This window comes from Melozone crissalis, unplaced genomic scaffold (genome assembly GCF_028551555.1).
Source record: "Melozone crissalis strain CALT ecotype California unplaced genomic scaffold, PUWL_Pcris_2 ptg000016l_1, whole genome shotgun sequence".
NCBI lineage: Eukaryota > Metazoa > Chordata > Aves > Passeriformes > Passerellidae > Melozone > Melozone crissalis.
This window is the reverse complement of record NW_026535794.1, coordinates 16,596,171-16,620,086: the sequence shown is the minus strand read 5'-3', so window position 1 is coordinate 16,620,086 and position 23,916 is coordinate 16,596,171. Positions and strand designations below refer to the sequence as shown.

At 37.0% G+C, this 23,916-nt stretch overlaps 1 protein-coding gene across 1 annotated transcript in view; it reads right to left on the bottom strand.

Moving 5' to 3' along the window:
• MPP7 (MAGUK p55 scaffold protein 7) overlaps positions 1-23,916 on the bottom strand; it is a 143,611-nt gene that overhangs the window by 76,580 nt on the left and 43,115 nt on the right. Inside the window, exon 4 of the mRNA XM_054273476.1 lies at positions 14,190-14,308. Coding sequence (XP_054129451.1) covers positions 14,190-14,308 — 119 coding nt within the window. The remainder of the gene's footprint in view (positions 1-14,189; positions 14,309-23,916) is intronic.

The following is a 23,916-nucleotide window of genomic DNA, read 5'->3' as shown; positions in this document are numbered from 1 at the left end:
TTGTCAGATGGTTGCTTTTTTCAGCAAGCTCCATTCCCCGCAGAATTAAGATTCTATAGAAATGCCAATTAAGTATTAATTGAAGAAAACAGGATTTGCTGCATACAGGCTAAGACACTTCAGCGTAGAATTGGGCTTTTTCAGTTTTACTATTCAAACAGAGACTGCTGACTTTAAATTATGAAGAGCTGGGTTTATTCCTGCTTAGTACAGTAAACATTATCCTCACAGTCTGTACTCAATGCAAGCTAGTCCAAGATGGAATTCGATTCAGGTTCACTGAAGAGATCACTTCTGTGCAGCTCAGAGTTACAGAATTAACCCGTTCAATGCCCAAACTTCATCCACAGACATGGACATCTATGCTTTAAGCTAAAATTAAACACATCTATACAAATATACATAGACATACATTTATCAATTAGCACCATCTAGTGGGGTCAGTACAATTCATGCAATGTGAGAAATACGCAGCTCACTTTCTGCTTTTTCTACATCCTATGCAACATGTTGTGACACAGAGCAGGTCATGTAATTAATAAAACTCAGATGCAAAGACCAAAATCAACAAAGACCAACAACAACAACAACACAAAAAAACCAAATAACTCAGAAGATTATGTTTTTCCCTTATAAATTACATTTGAAGAAAAACACTGACATTGAAAGCTGCATGTCCATACATATGAAAATTTACTGATAGGAATAAAACCCCCAACATTTTAGACATTCATACACATGCAAAACACAATTACAATTAAATTACTATTTTCTATTCATAGTCTTTTGCTTCCCTATCACATGCCTCAAGAAAAATCTGCCACTCTTTAAAAGAAGCTACTCTGAAGCATCAGATAATGCAATAAACCCTTTTATTTAAGGCCTCCATCATCAGAGCAGAATTCTGCTGTAAATACAACTTTTGATATAACTGCATCAAAGTCCCACAAACACTGGATCCCAATCCAAAACCCTAATAAAATAACAGAGTAAATACTTTTAAAATATTCATAACAATTAATTTAAAAGACATCAACTGTAAACAGATACTAAGGACTAACCTTAACTTTTAATGCAATTTCTCAAATTTGAAACCTAGAAATGGATTTTTAGTCAATTCTGCAATTAAAACTTCAGGAGACTTAAGTCATACAACTAAACTGTTGAAGAACTTCAAATGTAAAAGCCATCAGAAGTAGACTCCCCATACATCAACCTTAGGCAAGACAGACAGACAGACAAATAAAAAGCAGCTGTATGTGAAGGTGCTTTTTTAGATTCTGCTTAAAATGCACCAAGCAAAATCACTACCAGTCTCTGCCAACAGGCAAGGGAGCTAAAAACATCACCTTTCCCTTCTCCCTCTGCATGCATACTGCCCATGTTAAAAAACCAAGCAAAATGAAACAGGAAACAATCACTAACATTATGTTCATACTTAAGACCATTTGGACAAGTCACCAGTGTAAAATTAAACATTTATTTAAATGTTCTTTAATGAAATCATGGCCATGAAAGCAAAGAACACCTGTGAAGACATGCTTTGTATTCAAGCCTTCCTTTGTCTCTAAAAGAGGTGACTGGTCGCAAAGCCTGCCAAGCAGATCACAACATACCAAACAGACCTTGGACAATGAGGGACAGACACAAAGTCTACAAAAGTCTTTTTTTTTTTTTTTCTGGGAATAATGGTAAAAGTAGTTGAAGAAAAATTTTTAAATGTGGAGAATATATGTAAATAGGGGGGAAAAGTTAAGATCAATCAAAATCAGCAACCGAAGACTTGCAGTGAATACTTCAGAAGGCACGGAAGGTAAGAAGAGAAGCTGCTGAGGCCTGCACACTGCAGCCAGGGACCAGGCTACATTTTAAACTGCATGGAAATCAAAGAGCTTAAAATAAATCAATTAATACCAACAAGTAAGATTCATAGCAACAATTTTAATTTAAAAATACATGAAGACAGCATCTTAATTTCACTTTAAAGGATACAGAGATGCATTAGGAGTAAAATGTCCCAAGTAACTTCAACCAGAAAATTACAATAGTTTTAAAAGACAAAATTAATTCTCAACCTTCCCTGTAGAGGACAGAGAAACACCAACACTTAAATGCAATGTGTGCTTTAGGAAAAAGAGAAATATGAAAAATAACGACAAAATATTGGAAGAAAATTGCAGTAATTTAGGGGAGATTTACTGCCATTTCCGCTACCTTTTCAGACCAGTGCACTTCAAGTTTTGCACTAAATCCTAAATCAAGTTTTGCACTAAAACCTCAACATACAAACCCGTTTCACAGGAAGCTTCAAATCAAAGCAAACATATTAATTTATTTTTATATTGGAAGGGGTAACATGAATGTATTTGCACAGGTGTACAAAATTACAGCCACACCATATCTTAAAATATTGGAAAGCTTGTAGAAAACAGCACAAATTGCCCAATGAGGAGACAGGAGTAACAAAGATAAGGGAGCTGCTACCATTACAAAAAAGAATATAGGGATAAATTTAGCAATTTCACTCTTGTAATAAGGATCTATACATACACACCAGCAACACAAAATTATCAGTGGCTGGGATGCCAAGAGATTTCCTGACAGTTTCCAACCTGGAACTGTTCCCCAGCTCCAGTCCCCTTTTTCCAAGTAGGATTCAACCAAAACATTAGCTAGCATGACCTAGCCTGGTTTACACTGCATTTGAATATGAAACCAGCAAAAATTTAAATAATACCAAGAGTATCATTATCCACTGATGTTTTGTTTTACATTTTTGTGCCATGAATCATAACATTAACAGAACAAAAAGGCAACTCATTTCCATTTCTATTGAGCAAAAATGTCAATTTACCCTTGATAGAACTAGAGAACAAAAATAATGATACAGCTTAACTCAAGTTCCTCCACCTCAATCAAAATATAGTAAAGTACTTTAACAATACCCATCTTTAAATGATCAGCCTCAAGTGAATGAGAGGTCACTCTTGCCTACATTATTAAACTGGTGGAAAAGCTGAGGTAAGTAAAAACCACTATGACATTGTCACAGAGCAACCCCACTTTGAAGTTATGAAGGGATAATAAATGCACGTAACACAAAAGGAATTAAAGGCTTTCATACATTAAAAATTAATTTAGCAATAGAAAAAAAAATATCAAATAATCTAGTTCTAGTCAGTTAAAAGACAAATATGCATATTCAATAACTAAAGAGAGAAAGAGCAGAAGCAGGACAGAACACAGGATCAAGCTACACAAAGGTGTTCCGCAGTGGTTTCCTGATATACCACAAAAGGAAAATATTGCTTTCCCTTTGGGAGAAGACAATAATAAAACCTGGTCAGATTATTAGTTAGAAATTGGTGGAAAGTGTATGTTTCCAAATGAAAGCACATAGGCACACAATTACAAATGCTTTGTTGCTTGGCACGTGCTAGGGTATGATTTGTAGTTAGCCTTTAATGATACACTGAACTTCAGTATGATCAGCTTAGTATTTTAGATGCCAATTAACATGATGACAATTATGGGTTACTTTTTTCCTAGAATGTTTGAAACTTGGAAATTCAAAATTATACCCTGGTTTATGGTTTGATCCTGATTAAAGCTGTGTATGTCTGCAGTGTCATTACTGGATTATTTAATCACTAAATCTCAACAAAAACTGCTCCTTTCCATGAAACCCAATCTGTAAAGCACATTAAAATTGAAAATACTTTATGAAGATGATATCCATACTAAATGTAAAGCAGTACTCAAGGCTATCCCATATATAATCCCTAGCATTTATAGCTGGCAGGACTGGAGTGTTTTTTAACTCCTACTATCAAAATAATTGAGGCAGTCATGTTTGTGAATAACTGAAATCACTGGAATTACCTTGTGCAGGCTGTTATTGCTAGCAAAAGCCAACAAGAAAAGTTAGAAAGAGACAGGGAGACAACACAGATTTAATTTCCCACAGACAAAGACTGTTTACCCCCCACCATGCTCTCCACTCAGTAAACCTCATGTTCTTCATAAAGAGTCACGCTTTACCTGAGCCACTGGGGCTGAAAATAGTCAGTGGCTGCAAGGTTCAAAATCTCCTACTCTGGGGAACAATGATTTCATGTTAGTGCTCGATGAAACTGAGTGAAGGAGAAAGGCAACACAACCAAAATCAGAGGGAAAATAACCTGAAATTGAAGGAGAGAGCACAAAGTACCAACTTAGCACTAACATTCTCTGAAACAAACAGTCCTGAACTGTTGGCTAGCAAAAGGATCAATAGGGTTATGCCGATGCATCTAGTACAGTGTGAGAACTACAGATAATGAAATTAAAATATGCAGTGGAATTCAGAAGTCAAAATGGTTTATTATTTTTTTGATAATAATACTGATGGATATATGTCTCTCTGTGTGAAATCCAAGTCCAGAAAATGATGAAAAGAGTATGTTTGTATTTTCCTAATGGCGTAGCCAGCAAATAAGAGGACACCCTTATCTGAAAGGACTTGGAGTCTTAACCTGTGGCTGGGTAAAGAGCTCAGGGCCCAGGCATGGCTATTCAGCTGCACTCAACACCTGTGCTGGTATTTGAGGAATCTACAAACATGGATCTGTTAGAAATCTAGAGAGCAGAAGGGTGTGTGTTGTCAGCAGTGCCTTGATCAGCTGGAGATGAGAAATGGGACCAGGCTGCCTGCTTTTTTCACGTGAGTGCCAATGGTGCCGGTGCTGGCTGAAGCACTGCTCTGCCTGTGGTGGCATTTCTGGTCAATGGGCTACTGGTGCAGGTGCTCAGCAGTGGCTGCATCCATCTCCTAGTGCATCTCTGACTGCATCTCTGCAGCCAAGACCAAACAGTCTTCCTGTCCTGGTATTTGCTACACTTGGCAAATCTCAAAATACTTTCAATTCCAGCACTGATGGAGTATTGCTTAGCTTGCATCTAATGAAATAGTGTAACTTTGCAAATACATTAAAGCAATGTAGCAAACTAGATGAAAGCAGAGCTTCCCCTATGAATTTATATAGCCATGTTAACATGGCACACAAGTATTTCATCTTCATACACTTACTGTGTTAATTTTCCTAAAAGACAAGGAATTAATCCAAGCCTTATTTATTAGACAAGAGATAGTACAAGCCTGCAGATATACATGGGAGAACACACAGAGGGAAAAACTGGTCTTAGGGAGTGGGGGAAGATAGAAAATACCTGTCCACAAGGAAATCATGTGCAACTCTAAATGGCTCACTGAGGCACTATGCCAAAGTGCCATGTGGAAGTCCAAAGGAATAGTGCACACCTACCATACTACGGACAGCGAGTATGTGTGTAAGGAAGCAAAGATCAGTGAACACTACAAATGAACTTCACAAGAATTAGCTGGAGAAAGGATACAACCAAGAATTCCAAAAAAAAGAAGGAAAGCTAATATAAGCAGTAACAAAACCTGCTGGTAGGAAACACTGGCAGGCATTTCTGCTGGATCTTAAAAGTACGATTTTTATTAAATCTTATTGTATCAGTTTTCATGCCTCAGAAAGATTTTATAACTATCACATCCCATCCTTCTTAACTCTTACAATGTTTTCACACTGCAGAGGTTGGTTTGGGTAGTTAAGACTTTCTGCTCTTAAAAGGAAAACAGTCCAAGACAGTAACAAAATAATTGTTTTAAACACTCCCTCACATGTTCTGCCACAGAATTTCTAGTCCAAGGAAAAAGAACACTGTAGAAAAACAGTTTAAAATTACATTATCCTTGGATGTCTTGGATTTATCAGGCTATTACTGAGCAGCTTATGAGACCTTTCATTAGTCTCAGTATCATAGACAAAAAATGTATCACTTTGGTTAAGTAAACACTGCACAAGTTTTGTAAGACAAGAAAAATTTGGGTATATGCATAGATTTTTGTTCTAAAAGTTCTCTTTGAACTGCGGTACCAGTTTAGTCACCAGGCTGGTACACTGCCCCCTTGGTAACAATGAAATTACAAACTATTTATCTTAGAAGAATTGATTTTCTTATTTTATGTCCAGTACATTTTGGCTGGATTTCTGCTACTCTTTGGATGTTTCCCAGCAGAAACTTTAAATCAATTACCACTGATCCAAAAAAAAGCCTCTGTCTGGACTTCAACCTAAACCAAAGTTTTTTCACATTCCAAAGCACTGATTTATTCACAAGTTTCAAGTAATACTCAAAGACAAACACTTCACACCTCTAATTCCATAGGCTTATCTGCTTTACTTTTAATTTTAAAAGTTTGTTGGTACACCCACCTGTAGGGACTTCTGATACCAACCTAATTTCTACAGCTTTTATGAGACTAAACTGTCAACAAGACAATTTGATCCTTTTGGGATCTGAGCTTCAGTTTTTTATTATTATTTTTAACAAAGTGGGTTGATAGAGGAGTTGATGACAGGAACAAGACTTCCTCATAAAAATCTAGATGAAAAGTTGCAAGTGCCTATTACTAAACACATTAGCAGCTCTGATGTAGAAACTGAAAGATCCTAGACACACCAAATGTCTAGATTCCTGACAAAGAAGTTAACACTAGATATTCAGTTAAATTTCTACCAAAATATACAAAATAAAAATACATGAAAAAAAACCACAAAAGAGAACACAGGAGAACCAATTCAACAAACTTTGAATGGACAAAATGATTATTTATTGTCCACCTGCTGTCTACTTTCTAGTAAATGACATACTAGCTACACTATAACAAATATTTTTAGCTGAACCATCATATAGGATCCGTATTTCACAACTGCATTATTCCATCCACTTGGCCCTAACTTGCATTCTTCTAGAAATAAGGCTACACCATCTAAAGCTATGCCTAAATGAATAGGAGGGGCATTTTTTCACATAATTGAAGGCAAAAATAAGCACAGGTATGTATGAGTGAACACACATGGAAAAACAACTTTGTCTTTACTTAGAGAGAAAACATGGAGGGTTGGGGGATTTATTTATTATTCCAAAAGGAATCCATTTTTATTTTGCTTATTTTTGCCCAGTTATTACCTGATGTACTCCATTTTTATACTACAAAAGCAGAAACAAGTCAAATGGTTCAACACACACAGAGTGACCAGAAAATACATGAAACTTAACAAGAAAAGCAATCATTTGCTCAATGCCTGGCTGCTAGCTACCTTTTTTCCAAATGTTTTCATGGAAACAATATCAGCCTGAATAAAGTAAAGATCCTGTACTATTTTCTATAAAATCTCAATTACCTTATTTTGATTAATCTGATCACTGTTCCCATGGAAATTAAGCTTAAAGGCAGCTGACAGCCTCCAGCTAAGAGTGATCTCTTAGCTTACAGATTTCAGTTGCTGGCAATTCAGCAAGTCTCAAAAAATCACTTTGGCTTCAAAAGTAACACTTTAAGTTTATGTGGCATTTTTTCATGAGGAGTAACACCTTCCATTACAATTTTTTTAAATGTAATAATTGTGATGGAAGCAAAATGACTCATTTCTTCAGTGGTAATTACTCCAAATATGAATGCAAACTGTTGTCAGTCATCAAGAGGATTTCATTATTTCCCAATAATTCTCAGCTTTAGCTAAGTAAAAAGCATGTTGCAAGTTTGTATTTTGATATATTAATTAGACCATTACCTACAAATACTTTGGATCAGATGAGTACTGAAATTCTAGCATTTCTCCATATATATTCTGTACATAAAAATCTAGCAGGAAGTTTCAAAAATTAATTAGAGATCAACCTTACTCTCCAGAAAATGAGAAAAAGAATAAGAAACAGAATGAGAAAAAGAAGGAGAAAAAGAATTTTTTTTCTTTTCTTCCATGTAGCCTTCAAACATGTTTGTACATTCAGTAGCCCAATACTGTCACATACACCCCACTATACCTATTCCTAGGTAGCTCTTGAGAGCTGGAAACTGTATCGTGTCTCTGATGAGCTGGATTCAAAGAATGACAAATAACTGCCACCTATTACCGAATTCATTATTATTAATGACTTCAACTTTAGTAAATTCCTTCTCCTCTTGCCAGAAATAGCTTAAGCTTCCCCACCAGCACAATGGACCACATCTGTGCACTGTTTGGGCAATCTGTGTCACCAGAGTGATCACTTCACTTCTGCCATGAGGAGGCTTTGCTTGCTTCTCTGACTGAAAGACGTAAACTTTAACATACAAAGCAACCTTGCCTGATTCTTCTTTAAAGTACAAAGAACAATTCAATTTCACTGGCCATGAATTGTTACTGGCTATCAAGCACCTCTTCCACACTCTCACTTCCTCCTCCTTATGCCCAGGTGCTAAATCCTTACTCATGCTGCCTTTTCCTTAATTTTTCCTATCTCCAAGGCAAACAGTACTTCAGACCTCCACATGAATTTAGAGAACTGCAGTCTATTCCCATTACTGGAGAGGTACAGCTTTTTAAAAATAAATATGCTTGAGAACTTATCAGTAAAGAACCTTAAGGACTTCAAATATCAAAGAAGCATTTTTCTGATTGAGCTGTCAGTTTCAATTATTCCACCCACTCCAAGGTGCTCCATACACTTCTCCAACTCTCCAGTGCTTTTCCCCAAATCACAACCCTCTCACTCGGTTAGATAAATTGAGGTTAGGTAAAAAACCTGTCCCATTTTCTATTCTTGTGCATTTTACAGGTTTGCAGTTCTTGTGTACTGGAGTTCCTCTGAGCTCCTTCTGAGGTGGCTGGTTTTGTCTGCCCTAAAATCAGAAACTGCTCTCACCATTGCCTTAATATGTGTAAATATATTAGCCACTAAAATCCCCTCACAAACAAACCCTGCTCTCTTCCACTTCTATATGATTAACAGAAAAAAGTCTTGAGACATGCAGGAAATAAACAAACTGAACAATAAATATGAAGACTGTATAAATATTAGTTCTACAGAAAGTATAGATAAAGAACAAAGTAATGGAAAAATAAATAAGTTTTGCATGTCCAGCAAAAAGTATTTCAATGTCAGTTCAAACTTGAAGTGCAGAAGTAGTCAACATATTCCACCATCAGCCTTCCATGCAGAAAGCCACCTCTATCTCAGTATGATCACCAACCTTCATTTTTTATCATGTCATGCTTTGGTCTTCACTACTTCATACATTCTCTTCAGCCACACCCAGAGATGTCATTCCCTCCGTCTGTGGACCATGCCCACCAAAAAGACAGAACAATACATTCAGAACAATCAGTTGCAATTCACAACTGATACAATCAGAAGTCCATTTTCTCTACATTCTTAAGGGAAGAAGATCCAAATCTTTGGGTGCCTGAGCTTGTGCCCAGGCAGTGGCATGCATCATGTGGATGCACAACACAGGAGGTGAATGCACATGATCTGGGCAGCACACACCTGGATGTTGGCTGCACAACTGTGGAGCTGGTGGGCCAACAGGGAAAGAATCCACAACACTCCTCGGGAGGGAAAACCCCTCAAGCCATAGCCTCTGGGTAGGGTGAGAAGAAAGGTTTCTCCCAGCATGCCTCCATGAAACATGCAGATTGAATGCATCCCATTGGCCCTGGTGTTCTGTCCCACCCCTCAAGATCCCCATATAAATCCCTGCTTTCCCTGCCTGAGAGGCTCTTTCATCCCTGCATCCCTTGGAGGAAGTAGCTCAATAAAGGCTCTCCTTGGAACCCCACAGGAAGATGTTGTCTCTCCTTCTGCCTGGATCGCAGAAGAGCTGAAATCACCCTGTGTAAGCTGAAATCACCCTGTGTGAGCTGAAATCACCCTGTGTAAGCTGAAATCACCCTGTGTGAGCTAAAATCACCCGCTGTGAGCACACCATGCCTGTGCCCCTGAGGTGTCTTTTTCAAGAGGCTTCTTCAGAAGGGTCGCAGCACTCTGAACAACGCCCGCTGTGACACAGAACAGCTGACATATCACAGGGTAGGGAAAGCTGCACCATGGAGCTTTCACAAACGCCAAAATAACCTGCACATCTCTTCCCACAAACAGTTCAAACTGAAGATTTAGCATGTAATCTGAATACAGTTGATTTTATCACTAAGGGATGTGTCAAATCAATTCCCTTTGCTTTGCCTTAGTCAACTTAGTTTTTGTAAATACTGTCTTTATTTTTCTTCTTGCCAAACATGGAACCACAGTATACTGAAACCATTTACATTTACATATCTGAGTACTCACACTGAAAATTTCCAATCCTTCTATACCACAATGACTGTAAAATTTGGGCTACATAATCATGCAATTCATTTTACATGCCAAAGAAATTTCACCAGGATATACTTGACTAGTTTATTTTTTATATGCTTTTAGCAATTTACATGGTCAAACTCTAGCACATAGAAAATATAGTTTTAGAACTTCAAGTCAAATCAAATCCAAGTGAAACTAGGAAAATTAGCACAAATTAAGGTTTTGTAGGGCCAGCTATCAAAATACTATGAAGCTACAACAAAATCAGACTTGATTCACCAAATATTCCTTACTTTTGCAGTAGTTGGTTTTTTTTTCCTAGTGCATCACATAGCTTTTTGAATGTGCAAACTCTTTCCTATCAAGAGAAAGAACAACACCACTTGCTGTGGCTTCTTTTTCATAATGGAAAGTACAGTACTGAGTTGGCCAGAACCAAACTGCAATTGGTTATTAAATACTTTGGTAGCTGTGCAACAGAAAAGTTTACTCAATTCTTGAGCATTACATCCACAACCAGAAATGTTTAAGGCAACAGTGCAAGTGGAAGCTTCATCCTGGAGCTAAACAGACAAACAGTAAAACGTGTCTGGTGCACTAACAGCAAGCAAACGCACATGGAAATTCTTGCTGCTCCTCTAAAAATAATCCACAGGAGTAGCTGGAGCACATCTTTATTTATCCTTTCTAAAAAAATATCCAAGCATAGCACGTGTACTATTTCAGGTATCAGCTACATCAATGCTTGTAATTACCCTGAAGGATCTTCCCGTCGTGTTTCTATCCTACAAATCTCTACAGAATTAATAGGATCTCTGCTATATAAAAAAGAATGAGATGGCTGAAGTTTTTTGGTAAAATTTGAGAGTCATGTGAGAAGAAGGAAGTAACAATTTGAGGGAAGCAGAAACAAATTTTAAACTATCCAGAACCAGTTTTCCCTTCCAAACTGTCAACAACAGTTGTGGGTTCCCTCATCTATATTTTACTTTGTAACCTAAAATCTCATTAACAGATTCTTTTGTGAAGAAAAGGGACAGCAAGAGCAGTTGCATCAGTGTTTGCTGCTTTTACTAACTACAATAGGAATGTACTGTAGGGAGCAATCCAGTATTTGCAGGGGAACGGATTGGATGATCTAATACAACTTTTCCATTTCTGACTTCTTAGAACAGCTTAGACTCATCCAAGTTCTCAAAGAGATTTCTGTCCAACAATACTGAATGAAGAGAACTCCAAGACAAGGTCTGGGGCTTTTTTTTTTCTTCTTCTTTTTTTCTTCTCAATATTTAGAGAGCCAGAATAGCAAACCATATGCTATAGTACACAATCATGAAGAAAAAGCTATAGTAATTAAATACCCATGAAACTTAGAATATCTGTAGAAAAAGCAGAAAGTTCATTTTACACTTAAATCTTCCAATAATTTTGGAGCATATTATCCATTTCATAACTTAGGAAAAAAGGTCTTTTATAATATCTGAAATTATTAAGCAGTAAGGTAAGAAGATTGGTGTAGAAATTTTCATTAAGCAACATATTAAAAATAGAGAAATATCAGTGCTAACTGGTAATATACCCATGCTCATTTTCTTCCTACACTGCCACATACCAGGATCACAACATCCTTGGCACAAGACAAGTGCACATTTTTTCTTTATTTTATATACAAAATATGTGTCATCATTCTCTGACTGCAGAATTAAAAACATTTGTCTTTGCAAGTACAGTTGACTTATAGAAGTTACTGCTAGGAAAAACAGTCTTTCAAATAAGACACCAGAACTTAGACAAAGATTTTGCACTCCTAAAGCCTTGTAACAGGGAAAAACTATGACAGATGGGGCTCATTCTTCTGCTCTTACAGCTCCTTTCCAAAAATGCTAGGGACTGTCTTCTCCGAAACTTGAGAGGATACTGAACAATCCTTCTAAAAATGCATTAAAGGTCAAACCAATACCATGAGTTTCACATACAGTTAAGCCCATCTTGAGGCAAGTATATGAACTAGATAACATTTAGAAAGCTTTTCATACCCTACTTTATATACCAGACCTTCACAGAAATCAAAAGTGCGGTTTGATAGCCTATGACATGCACTGGTGAGACCAAATGCTCTTAATAGTCTTAATTCCTGCAATTAAAAAACTTTGTGTCTCAAATGAAGTTAATATACTGTCTTAAAGAAGAGCAACTAGTGAACACTAAAGATGTAGTTTCAAGATTTCAAGAATTATATCTACTTTAAGATAGTGTGAGGCTTAAAAGGACATTAAAAAAAGCATCAACATGGTCAAAGTTACATGTTTCTAGTATTTGGACCTAGAGAGCACAAGATAAATAATGAAGATGGTTGGAATATTTCAGTGCTTCTTGTAATTGCAATATAATGACCATTCACTGATCCCCTCTCTCATCTTTCCTTTCTGTTACAGTCAGAAAGTCCAATCCACCCTGCAATAACAAACAACATGGTAACCAGGGCATGCAACCAGGAGAGCTGCTAGGAAAGACAACTGCTCCAAAATGAGAGCATACTCCAAGTGAGTAAACCAGTGAACTGCTGTCTTCTTTTGGAATGAGGGGCAAAAGGAGTAAGTGAAAGGAGTTTGAAAACGTTTAGGTTTTGCCTTGATAAAAAATGAGAGCAAATGTTGAAGTGTCAATGTTTCACAGATCCACACTCATTTTCTAGCCAGCCTTCTTTAATTCCCAAACCAGAAAGAAAACTAATTTAGCAGCTGACATAACATTTTGCTTAGATGCACACCACTGTCAGCCTGCATCAGAAAGATGACTGGTATTCCTCTTACAGTGATCTTCTGAGCCACCTGCACAGACAGCTGCAGCAAAGCCACAAGGAGTCTGGGAGTCATGGCACTTGAGAAATATTGATGAAATTCTTCAGGCAAGCAAATATTGCCAAGCACTGTTCCACTGTTTGTTGCTTTTGGGTATCAAATGCCAGTGAGCATTTAGTTTTACTTTTACACGTAAATTCTCAGATATTTTGAGGAGTATCACCAAGCACTTGACCAAGTATCAACATTACTACATCTTTTTCCAGAATAAAATAGCTGAAAAAAATGGGAAAATATGATTCTTTCATACCTACTTAGAAATAATCCCAGTTTTAAGCTTCCTCTAGATCAGTAATTGACACGGGCAACAAATTCTGCACAAGTCTGGATATATTCGTGGCATGGGTTACTACCATCTACTGACTCATTTCAGACCTCAGAATTTCCTTCCAGCTTGAATTAGCTCTGTACTGGGGACTGAAGACATACTTACCATTTTGTAGGAGTGGAATATTTTTAACCAGCTGATTGGTCCCATTTTTCAGCTCCACACAATTTTAAGATTATTGGGATAGCTCTGTGTACTCCCACGGCATGCTTTGATTTCTTGGTGCTGATCATTTTTGTAGCATAATATTTTACTCAAGTATTCATCCAACTTATTTTAGGCTGTACTTTAGTCCAGCATATTTATGAGCAAAACACAATATTAAATGGAGACAAGCCAATAAAAGAAACAGCTTACTAGAATTTCAGTTGACTTTGTTAAAGGAAATTATTTTAAATTAATGTGGCTACTGAACTCTTGCCATACTTGACCTCAGAAAATATATTCCTTCTAATTTTTGCTGTGAACGTTTATTTATTTAAGCTAAACTCCAGGCCCTGAATGTTGACCATAAAGAAGTGTCAGATTTCCTGCTACTATTTCGTACTCCTTTTTTCTAAACAAGGGCAAACAACACATGTTTGTTGCATTAGCATTACACTGCCAAAACATCACTCTTAAATGAAATCATCTATGTATTTTTGGTAAAATCTTATTTAACAACTTCCACCTTGCCAGAAACAGAGTTAAAACAAGGCTGTTTTGTTTTCACTGAGCAACAGTTTGGTCACTGGTTTACTAGATGGCGCTCAAAACATTTTTCCATATGCTCCTCTCAAAGAGAATCTGACTTAAATGTGATTTACCTTCACCAGTGAATGAAGGCTTTTTTCACCAAACATATCCCAGAGGAAGGTCAGGTCTTCCTGGCTGTCCACATGTGGCTGCAGCTGGGCTGGCAATGCAGCCAGCAGCTCGTACAGACCTATAAAATGAAAATAAAACACAAAGTGTGATCTAGGGTGATCTCATTAATTTCACTTAACAGTTCTGTGTAATTGGCTGCCTGGAGCATGTCATTTTAACTAAAGAGGGAGTCTGGAGTATCCAGCACAACATTAACATGTAGAATCAAAAGGAACATTTAGAAAAAATTACTAAGAAACAAGTATTAGCAGGGTACTTTTTACCTTGTCACAGTTGTCAAGCTTCTACATCCATATATATTTACACAAGGTTATGCAAAAAATTCATAAAGGTTTTGAGAAAAGGACAAACCCAGAAAAAAGCATACATTCCTTTGCTTAATCGTTATTCCATTTCCCTTGATGTTAGCCAAAGAGTGAAATGAGTCATGCATAGGAAAAACTTCCTTAAAAGAACAGAAACTGGATAGGGTGGTCCATTAAAAAAAGGTTCGTGGTTTTTCTAAATATTTCTTGCTAATATATTGCTTAATATTTTTTTCAATCCTGTGTTCAGCAAGGATCCACAGCAACACAAAAGCACCTTCTCTGTTTTGCAGGATTAAATTTCTAAAAACAAAACCAACACAGTTTTCCCAGACACACATGAACACAGAAATATTTCAGTAACATTTTTAATTTGCAGGTATTTGAGATTCTCTCTAGGGCTGAAGCAATTGCTGTGCTCAGTTATTTGTGGCACACCTCAGCAGCGCTCTCGGAGGGGCAGACAGTAGCACACTGTTCCACAGTAGCGTACAGCACAAAATATCCATCGTGCACACAGACCATCAAAGTGCTGTCCAAGAAATGCAGCAACAGTGTTTGCAGCAGTCCTCTTTAGGGAGGTAACCTGGCATGAGTTGATATCAATTCATAGCACATGTTTAATTTTCCAGTGGGATTACTTGGGGTAAAAAGGACAAAATGCCTTTTTCTCCTGTCTGCTGTCTACAAAAACACCAACAGTCTCCTGGGATCCAAGATACACGGTCCTGTTATTATTTTTAGTCTGAGTAAGTGCTGCTGTTCATCACAAGAACACATTTACAATACATTCTACTGGTAAAAGAACATTTTTGTAAATTACAGGTTACCTATTGTTATAACGTTTATTATCTCCCTGAAAGTTATGATTTATAATATTTATAATATTTATTAGTAAACATAATTTCACAACCTTTTCAGGCAGTACACATCCCTTTCAACATTGCATACAGCATCTTTGGGTTCTGATTATTTATATTTTCATCTTTTTACTGCCCCTTGGTAAAATATTTTGGGGAAAAAAACTTCTTTCCAGATACATTCTTTTTGTGCTCCAAGCATTTTTCAGTGGTTGACATTAATTTCTCTTACAATCCTGCTTTTATTTAAATCTGTTCTTGTTTCTGCTTCAGAAATACTGCAAAAAGAAGATACAACTAAAACCACTACAATTATGCAGACAGAAAAAAAGACCATCAAGCTGTGCCTAGCAAGATGCAATCACTAATTGAGGTGACAGCCAGAGAGAAGAGGTCTCAGTGGGACTTGTGACTCCAACTTCCCAGATTATCAGAACTTCAGAACTTAACAAAAAAGGTTTTATCACACAATTTATGAAAACAGTTTCATTTAATAAATGAAAAAATTTCTTTTTTTTTTTTTTTAATATTTAAAAAATTCTTTACACTTGGCCACTTTGTTACTGTAAATATATTTACCTCAAAATAACCTGAAGGCTGTCAGAAAATGGAATAGAAATTTTCAGTGTAAGCTTGCACTGTGGTATAACTGCTTGGGGACAATTCCTGTGTGTCACTCAGAAGAAAGAAAACAGAAACTTCAGACACTTCCCTCAAATAAAGGCATGTAACAGAGTAAGCTTTCTTTTCCTTGATCCATCAGATCTGCTTAAATTCCACATGTAATCAACTATAAAAACTATTCTCTCCTTGTAACTTGCTCCTCAACACTTTGATAATCAAATCCCTAGTGAAAAATAAAATGAAAGTTTGTATTTCCGGATGGATTACCTATTAGTGACACAGGGGAAGACTGAATCAGCCCATAATGAGACTTTGGTTTTACACACAAAACTCCCAGAGAAGAACCCCACCTGCCAGCACTCCAGGAGTGCAGGTCCTTGCACATAAGAAGGTTTCACATCCAGCTCAAAAGCTTCTGTGAGCTTTATTTATTTGTACAGTCCTGAATTGCCTCTTCCAGGGAAATGGGTGTCCATGTTCCTAGTGCACCACTCCAGCTTCAACAGCAATGCACCCATCTGTGCAACTCCCCTGGGGAAGTGGAGACAATTAGACAGGTGCTGACTGATTTTATCCAATATCATGGTCATGCTTCTAGTTCTTCCCTGCTTTGGCTCTGGAGTCCAGTGTTTATAGCTTTCAGCCAGAAGGGAACGAGAACCCATCCCTTCTCCATCGCAGTGGAAACTGAGGCTGTGCCATGCAGCGTGCTGGAGAACACCACGCTCTTGCGCTAAACACTCCTCCCCAAACTGTGTAAAAAACAACTCCATTAAGGAGCCAAGTAAAAATCAGGCAGAAGGAGGACTTAGTGTATTAACCTGGGGAGAAGACAAAGATCTAGAAGATATCTTAAGTTAAATTTGTGTGATTACAGATCACCTGACTCAGCTCCAGAAGGCAATGGCAGAAGAAGGTGGTGGCACCTCCAAAGGCTTACCTTTCCTCTTGTTTCTTCTTGTTCTGTCTGTGATGAACGGTACCACAGAATCAAAAATTTTTAGATGGGCATTCTAATTTTTATCTATTAAGAAATCAAGTATGTGGATCTTCTACACACATCTCCAAGTAAAACATGATTTTTACTTGTGTCTAAATTATGTGAAATGTATTGATGTTAATCATTCCACTGTGAAGAAACAGTGAAAATTGTGGCTGGCATGTGACTTTACCAGCACATGGCATATTAAAGAAAGTGTGTTTGTGATATGGACAGGGACACAATAATTTGTCAAGTTAGTGTAAACTGGTAATGAATTGACACCACTTTATTGGCCTAATTTTACTTACCAAATCTGAACAATTGTTACATGCATTTTTCCTACACATGAAGGGCAGTAGCTCAAACTCCTGCAGCCCTGTAACATCCCACTCTACAGAGATGATGCCATGGAGCAGTAGAAGTAATCTGAATTTCATAGTAGAGTGCTTCAGATCAACTTCAAACCCCCTGCAAAATTTCTAAGTAGTAACTCAGGTGGTTCTAGAAGTCAGAGCCAAAGGCCAGGGGAAAAAAGTGCAAGTTTAACAATGGTTTAAGTAATGCCAGACTGTTAAAAACAGATTTTTTAAAAATTGTTCCAGTAGCAATTATGAAGTGTGAAGGGATGCCACACTGAACATTTCTGAATACTTTTAAAACCAAAAATTAACTTTCCAAAAGGTCATAGTGATACTCCCTAAAATACAGGTTGTTTGGCAAATTAAAAATGCATATTCATTGTATCAGACCAGAGTGAGGTGTATCAGCACCTCCAAGCTACCACTGCCTGCCAGGCCTTGATTGTGCTTTTGGTCTCAATTGTGATGTTTCCCAACTTCTTGAGTCATATGCCATGCTTGGACCTCACATTTTTTTCGAAAAGTCCCGCAATGTAAATGAACACAAACAAGAGCTTTTAAAAAAAGTATCTAGAAGTTGTTTAAAAAGAAAAATAAAAGCAAATAAAAAAATCCTGTTGTTTTGAAAGCCTGATGTTGTCACCACTGTGTGGAGTGTCATGCAAAAAAAATTTTTTTTTGCTTTTATTATACACTGTTGCTACTCTTAGGTTTCTGATTTTTTTTAGTCTGGTTTGCCTAAGTTTAACCAGCATTTATATTCAAAAGGAATCCTGCACCCATTGGAATTTACTAGTATCAAAATGCTTCAGGTGTCAAAACTCAGTAGAGTAAACATGACTCACACAAGAAAAACTAATTTATTTTGATTTTTAAAAGTAGATAATTTATTCCCAGAAGACCTGAGCATACACTAAAAAAACTAACCATGTGATGACAACATAGAGATGTAAGACAATTATGCAATTTTAAGAGGGGAAGTAAGTCTGGTGATTCCTACAGCTCAGGGAGGAGGAACCCCAAGACCGATCACAATGTAATCCCACCTAAAAGGATAAAAGATAAATTTCAACTGTGTTCTTTCAACACACTTAAGCAGTTACTGTCTTCAGAGCATCTTCACCTTTTTCTAAACTTAATTAATACAATTTAGTTTTATTTGATCTGAAGACCAAAATGTAGAATAATGCTAATTCCAATTTTAAAACGTGTACAGTAGATTTGCACCTGCAATCAGATTTAAGAGTAAGAAGCAATGGAAACCTTTTAAATCAGAAACAACAGGACATAAAAGATTTTTCCAGTTTTAGAAAATTGCTTCCTTTGTAGTGTTATATTCTACAGAAGACTGCTTGTTCCTAGGAGGAGAATAAATGGCTAAGCAATTGATTAAACTGTTCCCGTACTGAACCACTCACATTGCAGATTCCAGATGCTCAACATTCTTGACATCAGAGTGGAAAAATTTACTGTTAGTCTAGAGAAATTTAATATCACCATTCTTGTCATATCCTTCATAGCTTCATTATTAGGACAAGTCTGTGGAAGCTATAAACTAGTGCTAAATGATAAAAAATATGGTCTCTGCGTTCCATCACTTTCTTACAAGAAAACACCAACTTTGTTTTGGTAAGCGTAAGGAAAGAAATGGAAACATGGATCTGCCTTTGCTTTCATATGCTAATTAATTTCCTGAATTAGCATTCTGAACAATGATGCCAGGCTTCAAATCTAGAATTTTTACAGCAACTGAGGGATAATAAACACTAAAGAACATATATCTAAAGGCCCAGAACAACACTGTAAAAATTTATTGTATTAATAAAATGGGACAAACCAACCTTTAAATTTTCCACTTTGTCAAAGGTAAAATAATCAGCACCATTTGCTGCCATTTATAACAAGCTAACATTTTTTCACATTTGAGCTATACTTTACAGTTCTACGAAGGCTCAGACATTTGCCTTACACACAGCCAAGCATCATTGCAGTAGAAGCACTTATTCTTACATCCTTGCTGCTGAATAACAAAATCAGTCACTAACACCACATATTGAAGATTATTTCATTCTGAAATCTGAGATTAGTATTTACGTACAGGTTCAAATAAAACATATGCACTGTGTCTGCATATTAGGATGGACATACTGCACTGTCCTATCAGACTTCAGCAGTAAAAAGACCACTATGTGCTCAAATTTATGTGCTACAAATAATTCTTTTTTTATGTTCTCTTAAGTAATTCCGCTGAATATATGGGCTTGCTGACACTACTTACAGAGTAACAATTTGTCTCTGCAGAGCCAGATGGATTAACTCATTCCAGTAAGCACCTTTTTTAAATTTTGTGGTTTAGTGTTTCTACCAAAAAACCCCTAATTTTCAAAGTACAGAACACCAAGTAACTACATCATGCACTTGCATAACTACAACATGCAAGTGATCGGCATCTTGGGAAAAATATCTGTTTTGATTTATTTGCTAATTCACAAAAAAAAAGTAAAATGCTGAAATCCTTACAGATGGCAGAGCAATAGAAATACCAATGTTGTATATTTTTTTCTAATGAAAAAAAGAATTTTGCTGTAAGTGTCCTCAAAGAACAAGACTGCATATTCATACGGGCAATAGTATTTTAACTCAAAAGTTGTATCTAATTTTTATTCCTCAAAGCTACAGTAAACTTGTTCATGCACCTTAAAACAATGTTATGACAGAAAATGTTGAATGAGTAATTATTTAAACCCATCACTTTAAAAAATATTATTTCCTTCAAAATGGAAAAGTCTTTAGTTTTGGAACTTGGCTCCCAGAGCTACAGAATACGCAGTTGTTTGAAACAGTTATTGGTCTTTTAGGATTTGTCTCAACATGTGTATTTCAGATTTAACATACCACATACTGTTAATGTTCTGATGTGAGTTAAAGGGCTGATCTCTATCTGCATCCATACAGGGCAAGACTTGCTGCAAAGTTCCTGCTTGCATGGCTCATCAAAGCTGTTTCAAAATCAAACCCCCTCAAAAACGTAGTTACTAGACACTGTGTCAACATGGATATTTTCAACGTTCATAAAATGTACTTTTATTAGTATTCAAAAGCCCACCTTTTATCTGCAAGAATAACATATACATAAAACTGATTTAAAGTGACCCATCAAGGACAAATTAACAAGCAGCTTGTGGAAAACTCATACAATTTTTTTTTTTTTTAACTCCTGTCTCCTCCAATGAAGCCTGCTATGGCACCTCGAATAACCTTGACTAATTGACTGGTCCTTTCCATAGACATCAGCTTGGCAACTCTTTGGTATTTCTATCTTGATCTTCATCAGCCCTAGAGGAGGCAATAGCAAGCACCTGGCAGGCAGTCAGGAAAGAACTCATTCCAGCACTAGGAAGGCACTGGGCACACTGGCCATGTTTTAACCCCTTAGTCACAGTTTACAAGGTTATAAGATACTTGGCACTGGGGAGGACAAGCAAGGACTACTAAACAGAGCATTTTATATCTGCAAAAGGAAGACAGAATATCTCATTAAGAGCTTGAATAACGATTTCTAGCAATAGAAATCAACATTATTTTCAAATCAGCTGGGTCTAAGACTAATGGCAGCAGAACTGGATTACCATGTATCTCAACCTCTCATGGTCAAGACCCATGCTAATCATGTATCTCATACAGGATATATCTGTCATGAGAGTAGAAGAAAAAGTCCTACAATCCTAGGCAAAACTGATGCCTGAAATCAAGTCAGTACATTAGTTCAGCGTAATGATTCGCTGAAGGACCTAGTTTAAGAATTAACACTCAGAACAAGTTATGCCATTACACAATCAGTCACATATATGCAGCCACATACACTTGATTTAAAGTTTACAGAAGAATATAGGACTATGCACAAATTTAAAGAGTCAAGTATATTGACAGACTGAGAAAGTTGGGGCTGTTCAGTGTGGAATAGTGTGCATAGAGACCTCCAACAAACTTCCAATATCTGAGGGGGGCCTACAAGGAAGGCTGGAGAGGAACTCTTTGTCAGGAACTGTACTGACAGGACAAGCAGTAACGGTTCAAACTGAAAACAGGGGAAATTTAGGTTAGTATGTGGAAGAAATTCTTTGTGGTGAGATTGGTGAGGCACTGGAACAGGCTGTTTCCAGAAGCAGGGGCTGTGCCATCCCTGGCAGTGTTCAAGGTGATGTTGGATGGGGCTCTGAGCATCCTGGCCTAGTAAAAGAAGTCCCTGCTCACAGCAGGGGGTTTGAAGTTAAATGAACTTTAAGGTCCCTTTCAGCCCAAACCATTCCACGATCCTCCATCACCACCTCCTTTTGAAAGTAAGTTTAGGAAAGTAAACTATTTGAAATAATTAAATTATTTCATCATTTATCTGTAAAACTAATATATTGCTTTCAGGTGTTCTTTGTGTGTGTTGGGTTTTTTCCTAAACCAATGTGTTATTAAGGAAAAAAAACCAATTCTGAACCCCTGTATTTTTCAACAGGCAACTAACAGCTAGCAGGGAAGCTTCTCATTGCCTCTTAGAAGTAATAAACTGTCTTCTGATTAAGAGGTTTTATTCTTCTAAATCAGGCAGGATTTGATGTGATATTGGGCTGAGAAGCTATAAAATGCACACAGTATGCAGGCTCTGCTGGCTAACCTGGATGCTGGCACAACTGCACTTGAGGGGGACAGCATGGCAGTGTGCTCTCAGCAAAGGACACCTGGCCTCAGCAGAACTGACAACCACGTGTGTGCTACAGCTCTCAGTCACAGAGCCACACAGAACAGGGCCCCTGCTTAGAAACAGTATTGTACCTTCAAATTTACTACAAAACTACACGCTGCTCACCAAACAACAAAAAAAAGGGGGTAAAATTGTTTTTCAACTGCCAGAGCATTTGAATTTAAATATGTCCAAAAACTGTAGCAGTTTTAAAGAGTTTACCATCAGTAAATGTATACTTACACACATTTTCTGATTCCACACTACTGAATCAGTCTAGCAATATTAACACAAAACAGAACAGTTTAGAGAAATTTCATTTCACTTTAAACGAATTTTCCAAGTCATCATGAATATGTTGATACCAAAATAAATACCCTTTCCGACACCAGCAAGTTGTATTTTTTAAAATTAAATCAGATTGCAATTAAAGCTAGCCATACATCTCATACTTTCCCAAATCTTCCAAATTAATATTATCCTAAAAGCCATTTAATGCCTCTGGCAGATGGAGATGGGGAGAAATCAAGAATGCAAGGATAAAATATTGGCTCTGTTTATTAATTCAGTATAAATTTTGCCTCGGCTGTCATATCCATTTTCACGAATATCTGGCCATACCTATGAATCTCAACGTGCTGAGGAATTAAAGCAGCTTTGAAATTGTGATGCAGCCAAAGCATTTACACCCCACACTTGCTGCAGCACACCTATACCTGAAGTTATAACCAAGGTGTAAAGCAGGCAAGTGAAGGCTTTCCCTCAGCTCTGTTTCCACCACAGGACGCCAGTGGGGAAGTAAAGGCAGTCTGGAGCAGGAACCCATGACCCTGCAAGCCTTTGCCCTGGCAGCCTCCAACAGAACAACTCCCAGAAAACTTTCCCTCAAGCCACTCCTAAATTCCCTTTCTCTCCATGTCATAACAATGAGATGGACAGATCTTTGGCCACCATTTTATGTTGCTGCATTCTTCAAATAGGCTGTAAAAATAGAACTTGCTGATTTCTATCTTCCTCCAAATCCTGAAAACTGGGTTAAAATGCTAAAATTAAAATTTTAGCACTTCACATAAATTTGTTCTTCTTCCACTGCTGATGTTTCTGGTGCCCCCCTTTCAGCTTAGCCAACTACTCAGCTTTTTTTTCATATTATTACTTTTTTCTCCACCTTTTTATTTTTATCCTTTTTATTATCAAATCCTCTTAGAAAACATCATGTTGAAACTGTCAAGCTGATCAAAATGCATTACTGTAATAGTAAATAAAGAGAAGACATCTATATGAAAACAATAAAAGCAAGACAATTTCTTGTTCAGGTGCCTAAAAAATCATCTTTGAACTTCACACTGCTTGCAGTGGTCTCTGACCCCTGGGAAGTCAATCCATATGAGCCATCCTAGCAGAATATTTCTACCAGCATTCAGCATATCCACAGCAACAGCAGGCAGCTTCAGAGGTCGACATTAATTCGAGAGAATCACAGAATACGCTACTATAAATGCATTTTGGAAAAATACCTAACATTTAGAACAGATTTCATGTATTTATTTAATATTATTACAAAAAGGAGATGAAAACATGAAAACCACGAATATTTAAAGGCCATATGAACTTAAAATTTGGTTAGTAACAAATGTGGGGTTTTTAAAATTAAAAACCTAATATGTATTCGGTTTTGCAGCCTTGTAATACTTAGAAAACTTTGCTATCTGGCACAGTGCTCAGTCCTTTATGTGCTCAAGGAGAAACTAACATAAGCCCTTGCACATTTTCTTTCTATAACTTACAATATTCAAATCCAAGT